Source organism: Engraulis encrasicolus, chromosome 9, assembly GCF_034702125.1.
Source record: "Engraulis encrasicolus isolate BLACKSEA-1 chromosome 9, IST_EnEncr_1.0, whole genome shotgun sequence".
Classification (NCBI taxonomy): Eukaryota; Metazoa; Chordata; class Actinopteri; order Clupeiformes; family Engraulidae; genus Engraulis; species Engraulis encrasicolus.
The window spans coordinates 35,566,087-35,577,659 of record NC_085865.1 but is presented as its reverse complement, the minus strand read 5'-3'; the positions used below and the strand labels follow the sequence as shown (position 1 = coordinate 35,577,659).

General features: G+C 43.9%; 1 protein-coding gene across 1 annotated transcript in view; it reads right to left on the bottom strand.

The window, feature by feature from the left end:
• Positions 1–4,545: 4,545 nt before the first annotated feature.
• chpf2 (chondroitin polymerizing factor 2) overlaps positions 4,546–11,573 on the bottom strand; it is a 25,700-nt gene continuing 18,672 nt past the window's right edge. Inside the window, exons 7-10 of the mRNA XM_063207038.1 lie at positions 10,822–11,073; positions 9,625–9,753; positions 6,815–7,078; positions 4,546–6,120 (exon numbers count right to left, since the gene is read on the bottom strand). Of these exons, the coding sequence (XP_063063108.1) occupies positions 5,920–6,120; positions 6,815–7,078; positions 9,625–9,753; positions 10,822–11,073 (846 nt within the window). The 3' untranslated portion in view covers positions 4,546–5,919. The remainder of the gene's footprint in view (positions 6,121–6,814; positions 7,079–9,624; positions 9,754–10,821; positions 11,074–11,573) is intronic.

Sequence of the window (11,573 nt, the reverse complement as noted above, 5' to 3'; positions counted from 1 at the left end):
CGCCGTGCCATTGTGTCGGGGACCCTGGACTGAGGCTGTTTGCTGATCCAGGGTTCCTACTCATTTTAAGAAATCATTTTTTCCAAGAGGATTTTGAAATAATGAAGGCGTTTGTCAGAAGCGGTTAAACACATTTTCGCCACCTGAAGCATCTAAAGAGGGACTTGTCAATTTTTGAGTTAATTATACGCATCCTCCAATATTACGATGAGTCATTAATGGATGAACCAAACTGTCTTGACCATTTCCACAGTCAATGGGCAGAGAACCTCACTTGCAAAGCCTTTGTGAGGTAACCTGGCTCTCATAATGAATGTGGCTCCGCCTTGCTCCACAAACATTCTGGAACTATGGCAATACGCCTAGCTCTCCAAGGTGAGGTTTTAGGGGAAAAAAGGCCTGAATCAATAAATACATCTTTGTGTATGATTAGGGAAACAACTTGTTTGACTTTTTTCAGTGACACGCTACTTTAACTATACTGACAGATTATATTTACTTTCCCTGTAAATTTCAAATAAAAAAATCACAACTTTTGTTTACATTTCAAAAAAACATTTTTATTTATTCCCAAAAACATCAGCAGACAGCTAGCAAACAGCCATACCTTTTGGGAAAATATTTGGAGTAGGTCTATGCACATTTAAAAAAAAAATGTAAACGAAAGCTGCCCCCATTAGAATAGCTCATATCTCAGAAAGGGCTGGGCCAAAAACTGCGGCGTCACCGGGTACTGACAAGTCAAGGGTAGCGTGAGCAATACAACAGCACATTGAAATTGGCAGGAGTTGCCCTGGAATATGGGGGATATTTTACAGGTCCAAAAAGGGGTCCCAGCTGAAAAAAAGTGTATGAAATGCACTGAGTCAGAGGAACATCAGAGGGTCAATACTGAAAAGACGAGGGGGAACCCTGCTGATTCTTCCCCATCTCTCCTGAAGTCTCTCCTGACTCATTTTCTGTTTCTCTCCCTGCCCTGTCTGATTAATAGAGGTGTGAAAAGCCCAAAAAATAAATAATCTAACACAGATGCTGACAAATGTATTTCCAAATGTAATATTTGGGATTTAATTAGGTGACATTAAATGATATCCAGCAATATGTTCCCTCATTAGGCTGTGATGGTAATTCATTTTTCACTAGGTCTGTGCAAAGACCATCGAGAGAGAGAGAGAGAGAAGGCTCCCCTTCTCCCTAAGTAGAGCTCCCTTCTCACGCCATCCACCTTTGCTCAGACAGGCCCTGTATTGTGTACTGTGCTCCGCTGCTTGCTGCTGTGAGAATGCAGGCTGGAGCCCTCTCTATGCTGGCCAACAAGTCAGCCCATCACGCTCCCCCAAGACACAGCCCTGCTCACCCCACTCCATCACCACACTAACACCATCCCACCCCACTCCACCCCTGGTTAGAGCCTCTCTCTCTCCCTCTCTCTAACCCCCCCCCCCCATTGGGCAAAATGTCAGCCCAACACCACTTCCCCATCCTCCAAAACTGCCTCACTCATCCCAGCCCTCCCCCACTTTCTCCCTCTCACCCCTTCTTGCTAACCTTTCCCTTCAAAACAACCCTGATCACCCCAGCTCACCCCATCTCACTCCATCACTGTCCCTGCCCCTGCCTGTGTCTGGCACACAGAGGCCCTCTTTCAATCACCTCATTGCTCTGTCTGCCAAAAAAATCCCCCAAGTCCAGCCTCAACACCGACCATCCCAGCCGACGGTACACAACAAATAATGACGGAGTGGCGAGACTCCCAGCATTCTTCACAGAGGGGTGAGCAAGGGCTCAAGTCTGCCCCTGGCCTGCTCTACTCTTGATCTCTCGCCGTGCTCTTGCACGGAAATGCTTGAAGAGAAAATAAGGAGAGGGGACTGGAGGAACGGGGGGATGAGATGAGATGGGATGGGATGGGAGGAGTGGTAGGAGTAGAGGAAAGGGGAGATGTGTGAAGGGAGGCATTGAGGAACGAGGCTGGCAGTAGGAAAAAAGCGTTTGCTTTTCCCCTCACTGGCACACAGCCAGACGACCAGCCAACCAGGGAGGCCAACAGGAGGGGACAAAGGGGCTAGTTGTCCTGGCCGGGCCCAGAGAGAGAGAGAGAGAGGGGCCCCAGAATTGGCTCATCATTGCATTGTATGTATTGGGTGTGGTGTCCTTTGAAATCATTTTTGTCCATGGCCCAGCCAAAGCTGCCAGCAGCCCTGCAGCCAACCATCAGACTGCTTCAGGACAGGGAGAGGGGAGCTGGAGTCAGTGATCCCAGATTTGAGGATGAGTGTTAAAGAGACACCTATTAAAACTGACAGGAGAGAGAGAGCCAGGAAAGTAAGCGTGTGTGTGCGTGTGTGTGTGTGTGTGTGTGTGTGTGTGTGTGTGTGTGTGTGTGTGTGTGTGTGTGTGTGTGTGTGTGTGTGTGTGTGTGTGCGTGTGTGTGCGTGTGTGTGTGTGCGTGCAGGCAAGCCGAGGACAAAAGGGGTTAGCTGTCCCGGGCACAGAGACAGAGGCGCCCAAAATTGGGTTTTCATTGCATCGCGTGTATTGAGTCAGGGGCCTTTCCAGATGACTTTGTCCTGGGCCAGGCAAAAGCCATCATCAGCCCTGTGTAAGTGTGACTGTGCAATTGTGTGTCTGAAAAGAGCTACAGTATGTGTAAAACTACCAGTCTGTGCAAGGCCTGGTAAGGCACTCAGCAACCAGCTGCTTATACGGTGTTAAGATGTCGCGTCAAGGCGTAGTCTACTCACATTATAACTTATAGCCCTGCAGAAACACTCTTGCAGCCCCACACCTAAGGAATGTACAAAGTGAAAACCACACAAACTCACCTCTCTCCGTTCCCGTGGGCTAATAATCTATGGCGACAGCTTGCAAGCAGGGGCGTGACTCCAGCCTAACCCAGCAGAATACCGCAGTAAGGCCGGTAAGGGCCAAGCACAGCTTTGATATCAACTGATTCTGAGTTGTAGGCTGAGGGCATACAAGTTTTTTTTATATTACGGTACTTCCTACCATGACGCAGATTCCCGTTGGATTTCACAGTTTGCACTGTAGTTTGAAGAGGCAAACCTAACCCAACAAAATACCACAAAGGCTGGATAGGGCCAAGCACTGTTTTGATATGAACCACTTCGGAGGACTGAAAGCATACTGCACACTGAAAGCATACACATTTTTTCATATCACGGCAATTCCTACCGTGAAGTTTTTTTTCCCTGTTGGATTTCACATTTTGCGCAATAGTTTGAAGACACAAACCTAATCCAACAAAACATTACAGAAGCCTGCATGGGCCAAGCACACAGCTCTGATATGAACTGATTCAGTGGTCTGGATCGCACTAGGTGCATAACAGTTTTTAACATTCATTCATATACTTCATATACTCTAAATGAAGTATGTTTTTCTGTTGGATTTCACACTTGCAGTATAGTTTGAAGAGACAAGCCTTATAGCCCAACCGGCAGTACAGAGAAAGCACTGATTTGATATGAACAGGTTCAAAGGACTAGACTGGCCTGAAAGCACAACAGGATTTTAAAAAAATGCATTGCTATAATAAGGTGACAATATATTGACCTTATATATGAAAAAATGTTTGCCCTCTTTTTTTCCATGGGAATCAGTGACATTACTATTTCTACAGTCAAAATGCTTTTGCGTGACAAATTGGGGTCAAAATGTGGGGACCATCCCTGGAAAGCAAGGATGTTTGAATCCCCTATGCTATGATGAAGTCTCTTCATTCCCTCTTGTTGCATGTCAAAGAGATGCATTATAGCTACAGTGGTACACAGTCATTTCACGGCGATAAGGTTACCCTTTCACAGTGATTCACACCAGCCACGCATTAAAAAAAAACGTGTGCCAATGAATAAATCATCAGGGTTTTTCAATAACCAGGCTGTACCCAACTGCTGTTTACACGCGTACGCCTCTTGTGAGTCTGCACCTCAGCAGGAGGGTTACGGTGCGAGAGAGAGAGAGAGAGAGAGAGAGAGAGAGAGAGAGAGAGAGAGAGAGAGAGAGAAATAGAGAGAGAGAGGGGGGGAGCAATATTTCATACACAGCCCTTTCTCTGAACCCCATCTGTGCAAACACAGGAAATTGAATTGGCCTCGAGCACAGGGCCAAGGATTACTAGTATGACTGAGAAAGATGCAGAAAGGAGGCAGCAAGGCAGGTCTGTCTCCCCAGACACGGTGTGACAGCCGGGGGAGAGGCCAGCGCAACACATCACACACACACACACACACACACACACACACACACACACACACACACACACACACACACACACACACACACACACACACACACACACACACACACACACACACACCTTATCTCATAACACAGACAAAGACCCCAGGACCTACCCTGCACACCTAATCATTGCAAGGTGTGTCCCTTTGCAATGAGAACCGGGGACAGATCAAAGACTACTCCCTGCCCATTGGCAAATACACTCAACAGAGAAAATATGTGAAACATTGTTAAGGAGGCATGAATGAAGGAAATGTTATGTAGCACATTTGTAAGCTAGCACACACATGGGATATGTTATGAGCGAAACAAGATCCACAGAAGAATAGCGGATTTACTTTTTTACAGTATCCACTTTAAAAATACAGTTTATAAAAATGTAATGGCTAAAAGTAATGCTTTCTGAACTTGAAACAGGGATTTTCGTGACACAAGACTGTCTGAAGTCGCCACTTACTGCTGATCCGAACACAATGCCTTCATCAAACCATTTGGTGGCTATTCCAAGCAAGTTATTTCAAACAAGCTCAAAGACATGAGAAAGCCGGAGGATTGCCTGTCCTATCCTCTTTCATTACCCACTTCCCCTGCCCTTGGCAGACCTTACAAATAAACATTATTGGATTGTGTCCTTCGGATATAAACTGAGTGAATAACAGAGTTCAAAAGCAGCCATGGATTTCCAACTGGAAAAGTCCTGAGCTGTGTGCTAAAATACTTTGAAAGCAACATGTTTGATGAATTGTCTTTTTTATTATTACATTTAAGACATGGCTTCATTCAAACTTCATACAATCATGTAGTAGACACACATGACAGATTGAAAGGCTCAGGGCTGTCTCACAGCATTAAGGAAGGTCAGGTAAACACAGGTGACCTTTGACCTTTGCCAACAAGGTCACCTTTTCCCAACACAAGGTCACAGCCTACCCTTTATATAAAGCAGGAGAAGACTACTCCTTTACTGGCACAGTGAGTGAGTATTACATTAAACATTGGCCGTTCCCTGTTCATCTCAAAACAATGAATGAAATATGTGCTTAATTGCAGCAACAAAAAAGAACTTGCACATAAACAAGCAAGCTTTGCTGCTGACAAGTAAAAAAAAATCACCTGGCACATTGTTCACCAGATGAATAGTCTTTATGGTGTCTCGTGCGTCATCCCAAATGGCGTAAAAATAGTTTCCCCAATCAGGAATGATATTAGATTGTCCTTCGGTCCTTCAGGGAGCGAGAGCGAGAAACCATGGTAAGGTCAAGTCATTTCTTCCCAAATCCATCAAAAACAGCTCTTTTTCTGAATTAGGTTTGATTGACCTTTGGGGTTTGATTGACCTTCCATCCTTCAGTGATATCAATGAGTCTCAGAGGGAGAAACCGTGGCAAAGTTGAGTCATTTCAAAACCTTGTCCTGGTGATCCCTGCCTCACATTGACTTGGAGAGGTGAGAGTTGTGTTTCATGTTTGTCTGACAGTCTTGTCAATCTGTCTATCCATTTTGAGTTTGTCTCTGTTTTTTTATATATCCTTCTCATTGGTCTGACTTTTTCTCATGTCACGTCATGACATATTGTGTCTTGTCTGATCTTATCAGTTCCAATGTCATTGTATCCAGACCAATGTCCAATGTCCTGTCCCTCTCCGGTGCAGGGCCTCAGGTGCTGTTGGCCTGCTCCTGTTCGAACAGCGCCATAGCCAGGTGCGATCTGGATGCCAGCCCCTCCAGGTTACTCAGCACACACCTGTGGTAGATATCCTCGCTGAAACGAGGGTTGCAGCCGCGCCGCACATACTTCTGCACCAGCGCTGGCTCCACGGCCCGGAAGACATGCAGGCCAGAGTAGCGCACAAACACCTAGAAGCAGAAGAACAAGTACAGTAAGATACCGTTTGGAAACAGCCCACAGATACAAGGAAGCAGCTTAAAAGTAAATAAGTTAAGTAATTAAACAATATGAAAGCCCATTGGGAAACTCCAGTGAAAGTGAAAGCCCATTGGGAAACTCCAACTCCCATTGTCATTGTGACACAGCACTCCACAGCACACAAGTGAACACTGCACACTGCACACAACGAAATTGCATTTATGCCTCACCCGTGCAAGGGGGCAGCCCTCAGTGGCGCCCCATGGGGAGCAGTGCGGTGGAACGGTACCATGCTCAGGGTACCTCAGTCATGGAGGAGGATGGGGGAGAGCACTGGTTGATTACTCCCCCCACCAACCTGGCGGGTCGGGAGTCGAACCGGCAACCTCTGGGATGCAAGTCTGACGCCCTGACCGCTCACCCATGACTGATATAGGTACTGCATAAGAATATTTAAAATATATATTATATAAAAATCCTAAAAACAAAGTTTTGAGAGGAGATTTCTAAAACTCTGTTTAGGTGCATGTGTGTAGGTGTTTACCTGCAAACAGTGTCTAAAATGGATATTTTTAAAAGGACATTTCAAAAACTGTGTTAACATGTGAGCAAGATGCCAAAGCCAGATGCCGTTTCAAAACTATGCATATACAGTAGTTGTACTGTAAGTGGTGTCTTATGCACCTCGTAGGCGTCCATGCTCTCCAGCAGCTCCTCGTTGTCCAGGAGGTCGGCGGCCATCTTGGATCTGGCGGCCATGTAATCGGCGTTGTAGAAGCAGGCCTCCTGGAAGACATGGCGGTCAAAGTGGCCGTCGCGCAGCGTGTCCGAGCCCAGCGAGGATGCAGAGGAGGCAGAGGGACCCTGTTGACCATCACCACCCCCTCCCCCACCGCCCCGGTAGACCAGCGCAGGGCTGTACTCCTGGAAGTGGATGGGGAAGAACACCTGCAGGGAATTTACACAAGAAGAGATTTTGTTATTCAAGGTAGGAGGGTCAGACATGTTACTGGAAGTACAAAAACCCTGGGTAACACTTTCTATGAAGCCCATATCTATAGCGCATTATGAGCACATTTATAACAAATAATAATGCACATTATAATTACTTACAATGCATCATGACTATATCCATGATGTTTCATAATTCACTGTATTCCCCAACAATACTATGAACTAGAAAAGTTTATGCTGTAGTACTCAATATTGCAAAAATGTCCAGATGACACACACATTTTAGGTGTTCTCAACAGGTTTTCAGGTACCAATAAATTAACTCACTCACTCAAATTGGAACTCTAACTGGCATATGAGTGGTTAGATGTCATGACAACAGCTGAGGCGACTATGGAGTAGTGGTTAAACAGCTGGTCCTCAACCTCAAAGGTTATAAGTTCAATCCCCAACGTTGAGACAACCTTTCATACTTCCTGGAACATGGTATGAAAATGTACAGATGGCCACCAGACCCATGACTCCTAAGAAACTAAGAAAAATGCTTAGTTAAAGCAAGACACTGTTTGAGCTGCTGTGGTCTGGATAGGGGAATGGCCACAAGATCAGAGGATTGCAGGTTTGAATCCTGTATTACCAATAAAAAAAAACACTCAAGTCGATATTTATTGTTTATTTTTTGCGAAACTGTGGACTAAGAGTTAAGCACTTGGCCTTGAAACATGATGGTTACAAGTTCGATTCCCAGCACGGGATGTTAGTTTACAAAAAATCACATTCAAAGATTATTGTTTTGGTATGATGTCAGTTGGCCGGATTTGAAGCGGAAAGTATGTGTGAAACACATTTGACTGTTAATTGTGAGTAAGTCCAATACTTTCTAACAAACAGGCCTAACTTTCTAGGAATACAAAACCTGCACAACTCTTGCCAGTTGAGGAGTGGTGTAGGGCATAGTCCTCTGCATGTAGCCATATTGGCATGTCCTTATCTTTAGGTTGAGAGTTCAAATCCTAAGGCTGGTGCACTCACTTTTTTGGTTGTTTTAGTTGTTTTTTTAATTGTTTACCAGCTTCTACTTTGTGTACAGAAGAACCCATTCATGTCAGAACCATAGAACCCTATTTTATTAAAATGTAACATAAAATACAAACTTCTCTAAAAATGGTGAATCTGTCAATGGGGGATAGATTTACTCAACACCAGTGACCATCAAACCACAACTGACAACTTGGCATGGAAAATGTGTCTATCAACCTCACTTCAAGGTAAGGAAAGACCTTGAACCAGACCTTGACCAGAACTCTATGATTCATCAGCTCTGCTCAAAGGATAAACAACTGACTGTTTTGTGAAGTCTGACACTATTTTGGGGGAAATGTTATTGTAAGTTATATGGATCTCCTTCATGACTAAATTGCCTAATGTGTTGAGGTTGATTCGTATTTCTATTGTATTGACTGTTGACTGTATAGACTGGGTCTACATTTTAGAACAGATTGTTGTGCATTGTATGATTGTTGTGTTAATGTCTACTGTTTTTGTTTGCCAACTACATGGAACATTTTTTTTTTTTTTTTTAAACTTGATATAAAGCATTGTTCACGTTTGTGGAATTAGAGCTCATGTTATATTTGGTTTAAGCAGAGGGGTGGTAGCCTAGTGCATTAGTATAAACCAACCAATCAATAAACCAACCAAGATTTGTTTTTGGCTCTAAAATGGGAAAACATAAAACTTTGAATTTTGAAATAAAAAACTTAGAGCCAATATAGCTAAAAATGCTGTGCTTGTTTACTTAAAAAAAATTAACTCTCTGCTAAGTACTAATTGCACTGATTTTTGCATCATTCTCGACATATTTATGTCGATGGAGCATGTTAGATCTTTGAGTAGCAGCTACTAAAACATTCAAGATTTGTTTTCACATAACATGTCTGATTTTATGTAAGACTTATGTAAAGGTTTTAGTTTTCAACACAAATCTTTTGTGTAAACCATTGTTTCTGTGCATTTTAGAGTTTGGAGTACATACTTGACTTGGGCTGCTAAAAACTAAAAATCTAATTATGGAATTAATGTTTTCAATCTTTTGTTTTTGATCATTTTTTTAAAAGATTTTGTGTCCATCATATGCATGAATGCATGTAGTATTTACATAAAACATTTGGTCACTAAACTAAAACTTTAACGGGAATAAGTTTCCACAAAAGTTTTGAGTTCGTGGAACATGTTGGGGTTTACAGTGTACCAAACCCTGCAACACATTTGATTGGAAGGAAACAGTGCCAGGTTTTTTTTTTTAACTTCTTAAGGTCTGCATGATTTGGACGGCTATGTTGCACAGGTTCATATGGAATATATGAACCACCAAAAAATAAAGAGTTTACACATTTTTCATTTACACAAATTACATTCGCGATACAAAAGCTTCAACTTTTGAGGGGGCCTGCACCTGGTCAAGGTGGGAGGTGTTTGCTTGTAATGTATTATGGATTATTAATTGTTAATAACTCCAAAGTGCTGGGGTCACCACCGACCTGCCAGTTGCTGATGGCGTTCATGCGGCAGCGGTTGAGGAAGTCAGCGTTGACCTCGGTCCAGACGTCGGCCAGGAAGAAGAGCGTGTCCACCGGGTGCTTCTTGGAGATGATGTCCATCAGCTTCACCTGTGGAGGAGGAGGAGGAGGCCAAAGACACGAGGAAATAATGTCTTAAACATCAACCTTTTTAGGCATACTGGGTTATACTCATGCCTATAGTACAGGCCAACAAACTTAATTTCCATTTCTTGTCATGGATGCCAATCCATATCTAAGTACGGTATGTGACATATGCACATGTAAACATGTCTATCAGCCTCACCTGCAAGGAGGACACAAAAAGCATAAAAGTGAAAAAACACGCAAAATGCTGAAAATGCTCTAGTACTGTTTGGATGGCTGGCATCCAGTGAGTTAAAAAAGATAGTGTTGCAGGAGCAGGAGGAGATGGTCCACAGGGTGACCTACTTCACAAACAAGCTCCCATACACATTGGCAGTATGGCACTTTGACCCCAGCTCTGCTCCCTATCGCTACACTAACAAATAAACATCCTTGTATTAAGCAGTGTTTTTTATGGGGACCCAGCATCGTCTCAAGTGGTTAGCGTCCAATAAAGAATTTGAATGGGGCCTTAACAATGGCTAATGTTACGCTGGGGAACTGGCTTCAATTCCGGCACGAGGTCATTTGACACTCCGCAGTCCATCTCTCCCACTCACTGTCTAGTGTTACACAACACAACCAAAAACATGAAAATGGGGAAAGTTTCCAGAAAGCTAATGGTCAGTCGGGGAAAACTGCGCAAGTATTGAATTTGTTTACATGTGATAATGAAAAACATTTCCAGCAAGCGTCAGAATCAAAAATGGCAAGAGGCTTCAAACAGGATGGCTTGACAGTCAACAGAAAACAAAACAAGAACGAACAGAATCCCCAGCTTTAACGCAGAGGGCAAAATGAGTGGCGGCGTGGAGGAATCCTGCAAAGTTGTCCTCTTTTTTAACGTACGGAATCAGTTGCAGGACGAGGTGCAGACAGGCTGCAATGTTCAAGCAGGAGCACAGCGCAGAGTAAACGAGCACAAATACCAACCCCACACAATATCTATAGACTAATCTGAAACACTCATTGCCCGTCAGCACCTCATGTCCATTACATACATGAAAAAATCATTTGAATGATCAATGTTACCTGCGAGGGCACCTCAGTCTTGACGCTGATCCAGGGGATCTTGACGTCGGCGTATCTCTTCTCCACCTCTCCGATCATGGCCTTGGCTCCGGCGAACACGTCCGTCTGGCTGACGCGCTGCGCGTCAAACGGGTCGTAGACAAACAGGAAGGTCAACAGCACGTTGTCGTGCGTGTCCAGCGCGTTCATCACGTACATGTCCAGGAAGTTGCCCACAAAGTCCTGCTCACGCGCCGTGATGGGGAGGATGACCTTCAACCACAGAGAGAGAGAGAGAGAGAGAGAGAGAGATTAACTACAGCGTCTGCGCGTCTATGGCAGAATTGCCTAATGCAGGAATCCCCAAACTAAGGCCCGGGGGCCGGATGCGGCCCGCCATGCCCCTTTGACCGGCCCTCCACCTCTCTGCACCTCACCATTTGAACTGGCCCAAAGACGCAATCCTCACAGAAAAAAAATAATGATAAAATATATTTTTTAAATAATTTATTTTGTTTATCAACGAGCCTTCCTACAGTTTAATTTTCATTAACCTAGTGTGAATCACCAGAAGTTTCTTGTCTTGATAGTTCCTCATCTCACAGTAATATACAGTAAACAAGCCTACCATTTCTATTCTATCACTCATAAACTGTCAATCACCATATTTTTCTAACCTTTCCTTGCCATTTTTACATGATTATTAGAGGTTAAAAGGAATACCTGTGGTATTTCAAATTGAAAAACATGTGAAGTAGCCTACTCACTTGTTT